General features: G+C 37.1%; 2 protein-coding genes across 2 annotated transcripts; one reads left to right on the top strand and one right to left on the bottom strand.

Annotated features, from left to right (window-relative positions):
- Positions 1 to 750: 750 nt before the first annotated feature.
- On the top strand, positions 751 to 5,987 carry LOC144474527 (phosphoenolpyruvate carboxykinase [GTP]). Its single transcript, XM_078189452.1, has 7 exons — positions 751 to 1,762; positions 2,710 to 2,967; positions 3,421 to 3,605; positions 3,664 to 4,058; positions 4,206 to 4,553; positions 4,750 to 5,016; positions 5,098 to 5,987. The coding sequence occupies exons 1-7, from the start codon at positions 1,524 to 1,526 to the stop codon at positions 5,554 to 5,556; spliced, it is 2,151 nt and encodes a 716-aa protein (XP_078045578.1). The 5' UTR covers positions 751 to 1,523; the 3' UTR covers positions 5,557 to 5,987.
- Positions 5,887 to 15,821, bottom strand: Ca (RCC1 and BTB domain containing protein claret). Its single transcript, XM_078189450.1, has 20 exons — positions 15,323 to 15,821; positions 14,636 to 15,094; positions 14,136 to 14,563; positions 13,885 to 14,057; positions 13,417 to 13,808; positions 13,171 to 13,348; positions 12,889 to 13,100; positions 12,638 to 12,819; positions 12,435 to 12,562; positions 12,216 to 12,347; positions 12,018 to 12,152; positions 11,823 to 11,949; positions 11,200 to 11,762; positions 10,780 to 11,136; positions 10,355 to 10,712; positions 9,944 to 10,272; positions 9,031 to 9,869; positions 8,823 to 8,956; positions 8,581 to 8,759; positions 5,887 to 8,374 (listed from the first exon to the last, which is right to left on the bottom strand). Exons 2-20 carry the CDS (start codon positions 15,058 to 15,060, stop codon positions 8,111 to 8,113), a joined length of 5,535 nt encoding a protein of 1,844 aa, XP_078045576.1. The 5' UTR covers positions 15,061 to 15,094; positions 15,323 to 15,821; the 3' UTR covers positions 5,887 to 8,110.
- Between the last annotated feature and the right edge of the window lie 55 nt (positions 15,822 to 15,876).

Here is a 15,876-nt window from a genome sequence, read left to right as displayed (position 1 = left end):
GTAGAATCGTCGCAGGTATTTCCAAAGCACTGACTTCTTGCTGACGCCTTCCTCGTGAACTAACATCCGCTTTCTGCTATGGTATTACATTACTAACACTTACCACTTTCATTGTCTTCCGATTTTTCCATCAATAACTTTCAAAACCGGAATTCTTTTCAGGAATGCAAGAGGATGTGGACAAGCAATACGCAGAAGAAGAGTACTGTTCTTTGATTACCGACGGATTGACAACAGATCGATGGTGAAATTGGCTCGCGAACGGAAACATGATTCCAAGTCATTAATTAGAAAGTACTAACGCTGTGGATTCTATACATTTACAGTACTCCTGAAGAGATCTTTTTCCTGGTCTCTAAAAGTTATTCTACACAAAATCAACACGTAAACATCTTTGTTCGTTTATTCAACGTTTTACATGCACAAATTGTCCTTGTTTATTTATTAGACTGCGTAGTTTATACATTTCTGATAAAAATGTATAGATGACATATAAAGTTGAGAAAATAGTAAAAGACTTTAAGAATGTTATTCTACATATTTTTATACTTTGATTTAATCTCTCTTTCTGAATATTTTTATTATGCATAAAAAATTATGCGCTGAAACTATGAAGTCTAATGACTGCTACTAGGAAGTCTAATGACTGCAACTACGAAGTCTAACGACTGCAACACTATTGAACATTCTGTGTATTGACATAAGGGTTAATCATGATGCAACGGCTCTTGCATCAGAACTGTCAAAGGATAGAAATCACCGTTCAAAACTCTTTCACCGTTGTACTAACCGAGCGATCCAATCGCGAAGATCTCGGTCCGAATCTTTACTCTCCCGCGCAATTACCTATCGCGCCAGGAACCTAAAAACAATCTGTACACGCGGACCGATATGTCACCTGCCTAAAACCCAGCGATAATTCTCGGTGATCAAGCCGCAGCTTGTCAGTTGACGAACAAACGTCGCGCGGCGAGCCAGATAGCGTGCAGGGGAAAGCGTTCGCGCAAAAATAGAAGAGCAAGTGTCGGTAACAAGCTTTCAGTGTAAAACTCGACCAGTGGCGATTTCGTGTTAATGCTTGTCGAGCGTGGGCCGATTAATCGTCTGGCGATTGCTTTTACTTCTGTATCGTGGCCGATCCGGGTTAGCCGCAGTCTGTTAGTAGCCGTGTGATCAATCGTATTCGCGGTGGAAAGCTCTGTCAATTGTCATTCGGTGTCATTGCGCTAAGAACTGCTAGCATAAGCAATCGAATCTCCGCTTTAATAAATTCTCTAATTAATTATCCGCTGGTCCAACGAACGATATCGACACGAGCAACTTTTTGCATCATCCCCCGCTAGCAGAAGATCTACAGAGTCCAGCGCTCCTAACGCGCAACTGATCCAGCGATCGATCACTCATCAGCCTCATCAGTCTCCCCACTATCCACAGGAAGTGTGAGACACCACCAATCCCCGGAACGAACCAGCTAGGACTCGTCGTTACCTTTGTCGATCATATAAAAGAGTTCCTCGAGCGACATGTCTCTACGAATCGATCGCATACGGTGGTCAAGCCTAGCCACCAGTCTCAAGACCACCAGACGATTCTCCACTCTTACTGGACCTACCCCCAGACACAGGGTTTGCTGCTCGGGATCACTGGGAACTGTCAATGCATCCAAGACTGGTCAACAAACCGTCCGGTTTGCGATTCTGAGCCATCGAATCATCCCCAACTGCTGTGGAATGCCTCACGCTATCGATGTTCACTACCCGCAGTAAGTAAAGAAGAGAATTCCTATGGCTATGAATGTTACGAGAATTTTAAAACTGTGAAGTATTGGGAGAAGACATGTCTAGTAGACACTTGTTTCTCACCGTTTCTCCAGGAAATATTGAACTCGTTTAATGATCAGCAATTTGGTAAGAATCTCTTCGATCTGGCCTTTATGAGAAGTAACCTGGACCTTATACTTTTGCTACCTTTCAACTCTTGCAAATACAAAGCTGATATTTTAATTTATTTCGAGATATTCGAAATAAACATCAGCATTCTTATCACAAAATCAATATGTTGCCCGACAACAAACAATCCGATACGCGTTATCAGGACTAATTATAAATTCCACCTAGAGTTCTAATTTCCTGAATCATGAGAATTCGAAACATCCCAAGACTTTGATCCTTAAATAATCTTCTTTTCTTTTCCGTAGAATAAATTTGCAATTTTGTTTCACAGTGCAGTGAAATTTTTTTCGTTGATCGATTCAACAAAATAGATACGATATTCATCAAACGAGTTCGCACACTGAATTGCATCACATTACATAACGAACACTATGATTAAGGATAATTTAGCGTAAAAGCCACTGACACGGTGAACCAGAGGTACCGACTTCCATGCGGCACGCTAGAAACGTGAAAATTCATTTTTTACCTGGACAAGGTCTTTGACGAAGTGAGAGTGGATCGATCGAGCAACCTGTTACACAATCAACGATGCAGTCTAATGCTCGGTGCTCGATCTAATGCACTTTTGCTTGGCAGATCGATATGCCGAGAAGCTCCCATAAGAACTCGACTTTATTTCGTAATAAAACTCACATAATGGCTAAACCAATTCAATATAAATGGATTCTAAATTATGTAAAATTATGAGAACAGTAATTTTTATTAAAAAAAAAAATATTTTGCTTATATGATTTATTAAATTGTTTCTTTGTAGGTTGCCGAGGCAGCTGACAACTCACGCTGCCAAAAGCCCGGCTGTGAACAAATACGACTACATCGGAAAAACGCCCTTGCTGAACGCCTCCGCTGAATCTCTAGCTCCGAAAATTCGTTCGTACATCGAGGAATGTGTAACCCTCTGCGACCCAAAGGACATATACATCTGTGATGGCAGCGAAGCAGAATACAACCATTTATTACAGTTGCTGGAGAAAAATGGCACCATCTCACGACTGCCAAAATATGAAAATTGGTAGGTAATAGTCTAGAATCATCTTCGTCGTTGCAGTATAGATCTACGAATTGGTAAAGTTCTTTAGAGTACACAGAGTGACGCACACGTCAATAGAAACATCTATAGAACAAATTGCACCGTATAGCATTCTCAGGAAGTCACTCGCGTGTGTGACCTTACTTATTTTCAAAATTGGCATTTTTCCAGAATTTCTTTAAATAACACTATCTTCATAAGGTTTTGGTGGTGTACAATGAGATCTATATATTTGTCCTAACATCCGGGAAAGTATATTTTAATTTCCATCTGTTTTAATATAGTAGTCAGTCTATCATTGAACAACGTGGCAAATATTGAAAGCTACATATTACCATAAATACATTATAAAACCTCGATCTTCAATGTGCTGAAAAGTTTTTACAATGTTACTGATTTCAATTTCGAGGTAATTTCATTACGCTAAATATTCAGCTGGCTGGCCAGGACGAACCCCGCCGACGTGGCCAGGGTAGAGAATCGTACGTTCATTAGTACCGAAACGAAACGAGAAACCATTCCCACTTCTCGTAATGGCGTCACTGGGGAACTAGGCAACTGGATCTCCCCCTCCAATATGAACCAAGTTATCCTAGAACGATTTCCAGGATGCATGAAAGGTCGGCATCTAACCAACTTGGTTAACAACAGATCTTCTAAGTAACAATCTCATTTTAGGCCGAACGATGTATGTGATACCATTCAGCATGGGTCCAGTAGGATCTCCACTCTCTAAAATTGGGATAGAGATCACAGACTCCCCTTACGTTGTCTGTTCGATGAGGATAATGACTAGAATGGGAAGCAAGGTTCTGGGGAGCCTAGGGGAGAATGATTTTGTCAAGTGTCTACACTCTGTCGGTACTCCAAAGCGGGACACTAAAGTCGCCGTGGTGCCATCGTGGCCATGTGATCCAGAAAGAACCGTCATCCTTCACAAACCAGCAGCGAACGAGATCGTCTCCTATGGGAGTGGTTATGGAGGAAATTCGTTGCTAGGCAAGAAGTGTCTTGCTTTGCGAATCGGTTCGACCATTGCTAAAAAGGAGGGTTGGCTAGCTGAGCATATGCTTGTACGTAATACTGAAACAGTTCTAGAAATGCTAGTTAATATAGAAGATTTTTTTAACATGTTAGCCATCGGAAGTCTATTCACCCTTCTATGGTGTCTCGGGGTCTTTCATGAACCCAGTAAAATTTTCAGCAGTTACCATTTCTAGATATTGGGTATCACGAGCCCGACGGGTAAAAAGCGTTACATTGCTGCTGCGTTTCCCAGCGCCTGTGGCAAAACGAACTTGGCCATGATGCAGCCAACCTTACCAGGATACAAAGTCGAATGCGTGGGCGACGATATTGCCTGGATGAAATTTGACAGGGAGGGTAAACTGCGTGCCATTAATCCAGAGAATGGATTCTTTGGAGTCGCACCGGGCACCAGCTTCGCCACGAACCCGAATGCCATGAAAACCATCTTCAAGGACACCATGTTCACCAACGTCGCTGCTACCAGCGACGGCGGTGTCTTCTGGGAGGGTTTGGAGAAAGAGATCAGTGAAAACGTGGAGGTAAATCCGAGAAGACTGAATGGAAGAATGCTTTTGAAAGATCTGAAATTGGTCAAGGATTTTAACAGGATCCTCAGACCAAGTGTTATGTACGAAGAATAGGAAATACAATTTTATTTCAAAGAAAAACGTAGTATTTTTCCTCAAATAGAGTGTAGAAAGCAAAGATTGATTACTTCGAATTAAATTCTTGTAGATCACCGATTGGCGTGGAAAGAAATGGACCAGGGAGTCGAAAACACCTGCTGCACACCCTAACTCTAGATTCTGCTCCCCTGCAAGACAATGTCCCATAATTGACCCAGCCTGGGAAGATCCAATTGGTGTCCCTATAGATGCCATTCTCTTTGGAGGACGACGACCAGATGGTGTGCCCCTAATTTATCAAGCTCGAAATTGGCAACATGGTGTCTTCATTGGAGCCTCGATGAGATCTGAGGCTACTGCTGCAGCTGAGCACGTGGTAAGAATCTGAGCAACCTACGGTAAACGTTAAGATCTCAGGCAACTGTTGAGTATTGAATTAAACGTCATTGATAATTAGGGCAAAGTAATCATGCACGACCCGTTCGCAATGAGGCCATTTTTCGGTTACAACTTCGGTCACTATCTCAACCATTGGCTCAGCATGGCAAACGTGGAGAAAGCGAAACTTCCGGCTGTATTCCACGTGAACTGGTTCAGAAAAGGGGACGATGGGAAGTTCCTTTGGCCAGGATTCGGAGAAAATTCCCGTGTTCTGGACTGGATCCTTCGTAGGCTTGATGGTGAGGACATCGCTGTAGAATCTCCTATTGGTTTGCTGCCTAAATTGGACTCCTTCAACTTGGAGAACATGAAGAGCGTGGTGAACATGGATGAGTTGTTCAGATTACCAAGGAACTTCTGGCAAAAAGAAGTTGAACAGCTCAGGGATTACTTCGATGCACAAGTTGGCGATGATTTGCCCCAGGCCATTCTCTCCGAGCTCGATTCTCTAGCCAATAAGATAAAAACGCTCTAACTTAGCACTTCCAATATAATTTTTCGAAAAACGCTGTTGCGAGGTCCAGGACAGAAGGATTTATGTTTTCTATAGTACTCTAGACGTACTAGATAATAATTGTTTTTTTAATCAAAGATTGTTGTTTAAAACCACGAATGTATTACAATGCTTTCTGTCCGAACATTTATACCACTATCATTCGAATTCCAGTCATGCTGATTTTTTGAAACTATTTTCTCGAAATTCCATCTTCTTCATTATTTTTCAAAGAAAAATAATTATATAACGAGAGATATGTATTTTGAATATTATTTTTTCAATAAAACACTATCGAAAATAAAATGGACTTCCTAACGATTTTTATTGTTAAAATTGTAAACAAATAGTTCACGATACGGAGTTACGATTCGGTGTTTCCTTTTTTTAATAAAACGTCAATGATTTGTTTCGCTAATTACATTTATTGACCCAATACTTCAATTATCTAAGTACTATCAGTGAAAGACTTCATATATAGGGACATTCAGAACTGTACATTTGTAAGTATGTTACAGAGTTATTGCAGTTCGTATACATGTACAATAAATGTTTGTTTCACAATGAACTTAACAACAATTTTCAAAATCTGTGGACATTGCTAGTCAAAGATTAAAATTCTATGTTAATATTTTTGCTTAATTTATTTAAGCGTTAATTATTGAGAAGAAAATTGCTGCAGTCGTTTTGCAATGTTGCACTTTACAAAATATGTATTATCGAATAAAACGTAACTCAATTTTTATAAAATATTGCACTTCCTAGAACGATTGTTCCCTTTTCCATAATTTAAACTGATACGAAAAGAGGTACACTATGCAATAATCATTTAAAATATATAATACGAACATTTTCAACAAAATTAGGCTAGATCCTATTACAAAAGAGGAAGTTAAAACACTCGGCAGTAGAAATTTTCGAATAAAAGGACCATTACGATCTACATGAAGATAGATTACAAATAAAATTACGACTCGAAATACAAAAGTAAAATCTACGAAATTAATTTTTTCTAATTTGATAATAGTTGATTAACAATACTCTAAATGATTTATTTTTTTATGATTTCATTATGAACTTCAACTTTCCGTTTTCCATCTCCATTTAGTTCGTAGTAATCGTACAATTTCAATAATAATTATATATATATATATGTATATCTATGTATATTTGTACAATTTAATTCCACTATCCGTATCGATCAATTGTTGGAATCTGTTCAAGTAAACCATTCAAATTTCAATATCACTCCCAATTGAAAACAATTTTCAATTTTCTTTTACGATGCAAGTTCTGCAAACTATCGTTACATTGACCGTTTAATTAAACATTAGATACAAGTCCATGAAGAGCCACAATTTGTATTTATAATTATCAAGATGTTGATTCCAATCTTCAACGAGATCAGCTATTCAATATACAGTTCTAGTATATACTTCGAAGACTAGATCAATAGACTTGTCATCAGTCATTTTATTATTTTGCACCAATTTCCTTTAATAATCGCGATTTATAGGCAATCGATCAAAATCATTCCCTAATTTTAATATCTTCTCTATTTTACATCGTTATTATAATACCTACTGTACATATATTATACTTTTTAGAGTAATCGTGATATAGTTCATTAACAAATACATTTGTAGAATTCGTACATGAATAGCATATTTTCTTATAGCCGTTTTTGATCCGATGTCATAATCTGCATATTGAATTAAAATTGTTTATCTGTTTGATGAAGCAGAAATGTCTACGGAAAAAAGTGACGTGATCCTTAAAACGATTATTAATTTTTTGTAAAACATGAAATCGTAAAAAATGTGTTAATTAACATGAATTGCGTTGTGTTATTTCAGATAATTGACAAGAAATTTTAAAAGAACTAAAAAGCGTATGACTTTGATTAACCGTGTTTTACATACAGTATCAAATTTCAAATTCATCTATCGTCTAAAATAAATGACCTTAGATAAGATTTACGCAAATAATTATTTCGTTCCATTCTTTTTTCAGTTGTAATCGTTGTATGTGTAGAACTAACTATCTCTATCAATCAATAATAAGATTCATTAAAATCGTTACAAGTCTGACGTTCTAAAAATTAAATCTGAAAATGTTAAAGCGCAGCGTCGTTTGCTTCTATGATAAAAAAACGACTTTGTTTAAAAATACTTGAACACATGAAAGTCTGTTCCTAAAGTGAGTATGTTCAATTTCAGTGTGCGTAGTATAGTAGATTCGCTGGAGGTTGCACGAGAGACTTCAGAGTCGTAAGCAATAAAAAAAGCTATCACACTAGAAAACCGTCTATGCTCGTAAATAATATAAGAAGTATTATTTAGAAGTCATAGAGAGCTCAGATTTTGCTTCTACTATGTTTCTGGAGTACAATATTCCAAGATTCCAATGAAATACTATTTCTAGAAGTAAATTCAATTGATTGAAAAGAAGTACATTTGTATAATTCAAGTCTTTCGAGCTAAGCATAAATCTATACACGAATTTACGTTACATAAAATCTTCAGGTACATACTTCTCAGCCATTGTTCTTCTTTACCAACGTTCCCAGTGCCCGTGGTATGCACAGCGGACATAATATTTCCGGTTTCGAGGTCTGAGACAACATTTTTCCTAAGTACTGTGCTGTACATGGAAGAACCATCGAGTCGGATGTGAGCAATTCTGTTTCCATCGTCGGAATCACTTCTGCTTTGTACATGGCCATTGGAAAATGATGACCACACGTGAATATCATTGTATCTTCTTCTGTTGCTAAGAATCTGTACACACTGTCCGGGTCCTGATTAAAAAAATCGTCATTTATAGATAGTTGTAGATTGATAATGAACAGCATATTGATAAAATAACAGAATCATAAGGTCATTTCGAACGCAAATGCTAAGCTTACACATTTATAATATTAAAACGAAAATATCACATTTGATTTACGAATTATAAGATGACCTTAGCATGATCTTGAATAATGGACATATCTTTCCTAGTCACCTTTATGTGTACAAATGATCTGGAATCATGAGTTTCAACGGACATAGTGCTTCTAACACCCTCTATCATCTGCTTCGACGTGTTGTTTGCGCTTGAGCCAGGATATCCAGTCAGCGGAGGTCCATAATGATCAGCCGTTAACGAAGACAGTAGCTTAATGAACTCAGGTGTAGGTTGATCTGCAATGTAAATCATATTAGATTGAACTGAAACTAACTTTTGTTCATTTCTTTTTTATTTACCTTGACCGATATGATGTAATAACAAGGAACACACTTGGAGACAGAATTTAGAGGAGAAGTAATTCATTACGGTGAAGCCCTTAATTTCCGTGTCATTCTTGTTAGTATCCAAGTATTTCTCCATTACCTCTTGACTGTCAAAACATTTCAAATTGTTAATAAGAGTATCAGAATATTATGAAAATTATTAACATCTAACTATTCCTACCAGAATAACAACAATCCAAGCGGATAAAAAATTGAGTCGATATGATCTAAGAAAACGTTCTCTATGCAGTGTGTCGGCAACTCATGTTCTATCCAAAAATCGAGAATATCCTGTAGCAGTTTACACTTTAGTGTATCTGTTTCGTTCTCCATTTCATTCAAGAAAAATTTGACTACTTTCACAGCTTCGTTGGTTACATTATCTTGTCTAGAACTGGATGTTTTTCTTTCATGATAATTTTCTTTTTTGTTCTTCTGACACATTTGATCTTGATCACAAATTTCTCGAACAGGTGTAGATGGTAACGAAGGATCTCTCATGGACCCAATTTCCTCCTCTTCTTGGGAAATAATATTCTCCATCCATTCCTCAGAATCAGAACCAACATCCGAACCATAAGTGTCCTCAAAGATACCTATAGGTGCATTATCACATTTCATTTCCCTGCATAATTCTTCTGAACCACCCTGGCAGTCAAAAGTGTACAATTCTTGCTGCAATAACTGCAGACTATTTAAAGATTTACTCGCGGGAATTTTCATCTTGTTTTTAGCAGCGCAGTCCTCCACGGAATCAATTAAATTCTTCTCCACCTGTTTATTAAAGAGTTCAGTGTTCTTCTTAACGTTGCGATTCGATGAAGACTTTCTTTTTCTGTCGAAACTCTCCTCAGTCCTGTCCTCAGACTTATCGCATATACTGTCGCAAGACTTCGCTCTTGAGCAAGACTGCAAGTTCAACGTATGCAGTATTTTTAATTGATACGAAAGTGCATCGGAAATATTGTGCTGGAGCATGGCTATCTTTGAGCAAGCCTGATAATTTCCCAACTCTATAGACTGAAAATGCAAAACAAATTTTAGAAATTCATCTCGATATGTTCGAAAAATTATGTAGAATATGAAACACCAACCTTGTCCATGATTTTAGAAGAGTCGTACAGACCACAAAAATATTGTAACGCATAATGCAGTGTCTGTTCGCCTGGTGATCTTTCAATAACACTTAAAGGTCGAACCATACCCGCAAGAGAGGGTAAGTCGTAACTCTGGTAGGAGATTATGGGAGCAGGGATACTAGGTACTTGACTAGGCACATCCAATGCAACATGCGTGGTATTAGGAACCCTCACAACCCTCTTCTTGATTAAAACGAGCTTATCATCGTTGTCGCGAGTATCTTTCGGTGGAAGGCGTCCTAATTGTGCTCTTCTGTTGTTGCCCCAAGCCAGGACCGTGCCTCCTAAAAACCATACTCAATATAAAACTCAAATGTACAATAAGTGTCATTCTAGAAAATATAAAAGGTGCAGAAATTTGTTTACCGGGTTGAATTGCAACAGTATAATCATATCCGCAACAGACTCCTACAGTTTTAATTACAGGATTCTCTCTCTCTTTAGATTCGTTACTCTCCGATTGATACGATTTAATCTCGCCATTCATATTTCCATTTCTGTCATTGCTTGCTTCTACTAATTCTTGATCTTCATCCCTTCGCTCATAAGCATTATGTCTAGGAGGTACTTGTACGAAGATAGAAGCAGGATTGTAAGAGAGAGGAGTTGGAATCGGCACTTCTCTTTTGGTGCCATTGCCTATCTGGCCATCCAAATTTCTACCCCATGAATACAGGGAACCATCCTTTGTCACAAGAGCGTTATGATGACAACCAGTCGATATCTATTATAATAAAACAGTATTATTATCCGTTAACGGCTAATTATTTATTTATTAAGGTACACAATACCTGAACAATATCTCCTCTCACTAAGCTGGTATCTACTACAGTCGGCTTTAAATGCGCTTGGTTCTCCTCTAGTGACCCCATATCGACATTTTTCAAACACATATCTAACTGTTTCCTACGAGAATCCACAGTGCTCCTCTGTTGTGCATTTTTATTTTGTGCATTACTGTCCAAAGCATCCTCGTTGGTGTCACCTCCATGATCTACTTTCTCGAACTCATCGATGCTTTCAAATTGCTTCACGATCGCGTCTCGTTGCTCCAATATCCGAGTTCTCTTTTGCGTTTGTGCTTGCAGACGAAGAACTTGAGGACTTGCGCCCCATATGTACAATCTATTTGTATGACTAACGGCAAGCTAAAAAAGTCAATATGTAAAATAATGCATTTATAAAATTATTTCAGATCAGATGTTACTTACATTGTGAAAGTATCCAGTCGCAACGAGAGATATTTTCTCTGGTAGCAAAACTTTCATTGGCACAGAACTCTTAACATTACTTCCTATGCCTAACTGTCCAAATACATTGCAACCAAAAGCATACACTACACCCTCTGTCGAAAGTGCCAATGTATGCGCATGGCCAGCGCTAATACTGCGAACAACTACACCAAGTAATGCTGTCACCAACGTGGGTGTCAATTTCTCATCGGTTGTGCCGTGCCCCAATTGACCATGGACACCCCAACCCCATGTGAACACTCTGCCATCGGAAGTCAACGCCACAGAGTGGTATTGTCCGGCAACTGCGTCGACAATAATCTCTTGAGCTAAAGTTGAGACCAATTCCGGGTTCGAAGACTGCAGAATTTTGCCTAAACCTAACTGTCCAAACTGACTTGATCCCCAAGCGTAAACACCATTATTGGTTACTGCCAGTGTATGACAGTGGCCACAGGAAACACTAAACACCTCCAGTTCCATGCTTCGGAAGAAAAGTATTGACTGAGGTGTACCATACCTCAGCAAAGATGGACCGGTTCCTAATACGTAAAAAATAAAAATGTAGGTCACTGTGTGTTAAGTATTAAATGAAAATTTACCTAAACATCCCTGTACAGAGCTACCCCATGTATACACATTTCCGTTTCTAATGAGACCAACGTGACAAAATCCAGCGCAGAGCGATCTCCTCTTGAAATCCGCAATGCAATTAGGTCTGTTTTGATCCTATTTTTAAAAAAATTATTGAGTTTTTAAAACGTTGATAGTGTACTGCATTGTTAAGCTTACCCTACCTTCTTGTGTAGCAGTAGTTCCGTGTTGCATGTGATGAACGGCTCCTGATGCAGGATGGATTTTTTACAGATCAAAGTCAGTAAAATAAGTAAAAAAGTTTCTATAATTTCCTCTATCAATGCATCAGCCTCCTCCTGTGACAGGGTACAAGTACATGTAATTATTATACATAATTGTACACACCATATTATACTTACATTTTCTACGAGATCAATAGAATCACATTGACTAGATTGTGAGCTGTGTGAGGTGGTTCTATGTCGCAGCCTGCAGTGTACTATTCTAGGTCTTATCACTGGATTCGTTGGATCATATAGTGTTACTAATCTCTAATAGTTAACAACAAGTGATGAAATATTAATAAAATGTCGAATAAATGTCACGGAGGACAAATATATAAATAACCAAATGTTTACCTGAAGTACAAAAATTTGAGAGTCTTGAAGATTATCAAGAATAAAGGACATGTGACTTCTAGCTAACTCAGGATTTACTAACATGGCTTGCATCAAGCTCGGTTCACTTACGCATATTAATAAACCATCTAAAAGGAATAAATATAAGTATACAGCCATGCAGATTGTGTCTAAAGGGAATAATATGTTATAGTATATATTACATGAAGTTGGATGAAAATTGTTTGCACTGAAAGAATGTATTGTTTTCATGAGCACTTCCAACATTTGTCTATAAAGACATTTCTGTGTTGCTAAGTGATGCAACACCTCCCATAAACATGTTTGACCGGCAATATTTATTGCCAATAATTCGTCGTAAAAGGAATTCGTCGACAAGAAATACCTGCATTTCAAATAGGTTCTTTTTAGATACACTGTATGAAACAATACACGTATATATTGCAAAACTTACAAAAATTCTTTATAAATAATTCTAGACTTTTGAGCTGGAACTCTGAGCGTCATTTCAATAAAGGCAAGAACACATAAATTAGAAAGGTGAATTCTCGTTGTAACAGGCAATTTACTACTTGTTGGAGATGCTAAACAGTGTGTAAGACAACTTAACAGGTCAGCTGTGTACCCAGCAGATGCACATTTTAGAACGCTCTTCAATAGTCTGCACTAAAAGAAAATAAATTTATAAATTAATCATTTTCTTTTCCTCAATATGATTTACATTACATATACTTACTTTAGACAATTTGTAGCAAGCTACGGCTCGCGCCGATTGCTTGTTCGATAGAAGAATATCGCCAGCTTGCTCTAGTAACATCTGTGCATTAATACCAAACACTATTGCCAATTTTATCGCTTTTTCAGGATCATTGTCTTTCAGGACTAATTCCATAAAAACCGATAAAACCGATTTCCTGTAAAAATGCATTCACTTAAAATTTTCTATCAGAATAATAACGTATACAACCAAGTCGATACCAACCTCAGAACAACTTTGTACACAGAATGATTTGTTACAATTATACAAGTATCCACATGAGGTATTTCGATTTCAATATCTTTTACACCCTTTGGTAATGTGTACTTGCTTCTAGTATCCCGACTGGTTGATTTATTTGTATAATCAATAGCTCTATACACAGCAAGTATCACTTCTTTACTATTCACTAAAGAAAAGTGACCAACAATGCACTCCGGATTAAATTTACAATTATCGTTTGTACGTGTTTCAGATAACCTGTCTGATATTACATACATTACACGCTGACTGACGTCAGTAATAAAGAAAAAACGTTGCGTTAATAAAACATTTCTACAAGATTCAAATACTTTATGCAGTGATAGAGGTACAGTAGAAAAATCAGGTCCATGTATCTGTAATCAAACAGTTGCTTGAATGTACTGCTCATCATATATATCAAATTACAAATTTGTATCAATGATCACTTACAGTTATGTGATTTGTTATAGAATGATAACACGTGTACAGCTGCTGGCCCTCCCTATCAGACTGGGACATGAGAAAAGTTTCCTTTGATATTGGTTCTGGAATCATTTGATTCTGATTTACTTCTATCGATGTTTCAATATTTTCATTATGATTATGTCGATTACTTGTGATATCTGCAAAATGAAGAAGCTGAGTAAATTGAATGTTCCTTATTTCCCAAACTAATAAAAAATAAAATTATAAGTGATCACCTAAAGTCTGATTTTTCGTTTCAAGTATTTTCTGCCTAAGTAATGCAATTTTCTCCACTGACAACTGTTTAAGTCCTTGCAGTCTGGACCTAGTAGCAGCAAATGATCTTGTATTGTCATAGATCGTATCATTTGTGTGCAATGTATTGTAGGAATCTCTAATTTCTAAGTGATTCAAACAGCTATATGTGTGCTGTTCCAAAAGCAGTCTCCATTGTTGTTTAGACTGACTTGTTATTAATAGAGACACACTATCATTACTTTTGTCATGACATATATGAAGACTAATAATATTCCCATTAATATGAGTAACATTTGCTTGATAACCAGTCTCAAGATTGATGAATATTATCTCTCCATATTCAGTGCCAATAATTCCAATTTCAGCAGGTGTTACGGCATCCTGCCACCACACTATAGCAGTAGGTCTAACCAGATTAAATAATTAATATACTGAAACAGATGCGACATCAAATTATATATTCAGCATAGATACATACTTCGAATGAGATGATTGTGAACTAATTGAGGGGAAAGATGTTATATCATCACTGGTCCATCTTTTATCAGTGCCACAGATCTCATCAACCAAACACAAAGCAGGTATTATATATACAGATCCATCAACACTTGTACAAAGCAACCACGTTCCCAAAGAATGAAAACATAAAGCTGAGATCTGCTTATGAGAGCCTTGGAACCAAGGAATCCTTTTAATTATTGGATTAGAAGCAGAATCTTTCTTGTAGTACAAAAAAATTTCTGCATTGCCAGTTGTAAATGCGAAAAATAATTTCTTTCCATATTCACATTGTGCACTCTGCTGTATCTCTGTTGCTTTCATCAAGCATTGCAGCTTAAACAGGCTTTCTTCATTTAAACTTGTCATTGGTTGATAGCCCTCTGTTCCTACTTCTGAAATCATTATACCTGTGGCAACTGATCTATCCAAAAACTACCTGTAACACAACACATATAATATTTAATCCTATGTGATCTACATATATTAGAATATTTTCTAAGAGGTAGAAATATTAAATTTCAAATTACTCCGACTAGCCGTTCGAATTTTCGTGCAAATATATTACACATCTTTAAGGATTGTTAATAATATGCTTCGAAAAATAATTTGTAACTATTATTCAAAGAAAATGTAAAAAATTCACACAAAGAACGTTATAAGTTACCTGCTCTTATGATCGCGTAACATAGCAATTCAAATATTGTGAATATTGCGTGTCGCTGCAGCTGTGTTTATATTGTTGAAAAAATAATATAGTTTGTCGGAAGAACAGAGCTTCGTCTTCGAAGAAATTCTTGTTGTGCTAAAAATAAATTATTGCAAAAGTAACCTAAGCGTGTCGCATCGCACATTCCGCTCAAACGTGCTGTTCTTTTGTGTAGAGCAAACAAGAAGAATCAGTTATTCACAGAGCATTACATCTTTTACAATAACACTGCCATCAAATTCTCAAACGTCAGAATATCAAGGTTAGATTACATATAATCACCGGCGCTACCACAACAAAAGAGTCAACATCACCAGCTTGTTGCATCCAATTTCAAAACTAACATTTTTAAACACCAACGTTACTAGCTATCCCTTACGCTGTACTCAACAAGGATAAGTATTAATTATTATATCGATCGACCTTTTCACCATCTTTTAACGTTACTTGTATTCAATTTACAAAGCGATGGCGCAAAATGTTAATCCTGTTTTTTGTGCATGTACTTTTTT

This window comes from Augochlora pura, chromosome 8 (genome assembly GCF_028453695.1).
Source record: "Augochlora pura isolate Apur16 chromosome 8, APUR_v2.2.1, whole genome shotgun sequence".
In the NCBI taxonomy this organism is placed as follows: domain Eukaryota; kingdom Metazoa; phylum Arthropoda; class Insecta; order Hymenoptera; family Halictidae; genus Augochlora; species Augochlora pura.
Note: the sequence above shows the minus strand (reverse complement) of the source record. Positions and strands in the feature narration are given on the sequence as shown.

Excerpts from the sequence above, each read along its gene's own strand:
- Ca (XM_078189450.1), bottom strand. The coding sequence starts at position 15,060 with ATGATTTCAGAAGTAGGAACAGAGGGCTATCAACCAATGACAAGTTTA. Across the intron at positions 10,713-10,779 it reads TGAGAGGAGATATTGTTCAG|ATATCGACTGGTTGTCATCA; the intron begins GTATTGTGTACC and ends TTATTATAATAG. Across the intron at positions 9,870-9,943 it reads CTTCTAAAATCATGGACAAG|TCTATAGAGTTGGGAAATTA; the intron begins GTTGGTGTTTCA and ends TTGCATTTTCAG.
- LOC144474527 (XM_078189452.1), top strand. The coding sequence starts at position 1,524 with ATGTCTCTACGAATCGATCGCATACGGTGGTCAAGCCTAGCCACCAGT. Across the intron at positions 3,606-3,663 it reads ATTTCCAGGATGCATGAAAG|GCCGAACGATGTATGTGATA; the intron begins GTCGGCATCTAA and ends ATCTCATTTTAG. Across the intron at positions 4,059-4,205 it reads GGCTAGCTGAGCATATGCTT|ATATTGGGTATCACGAGCCC; the intron begins GTACGTAATACT and ends TACCATTTCTAG.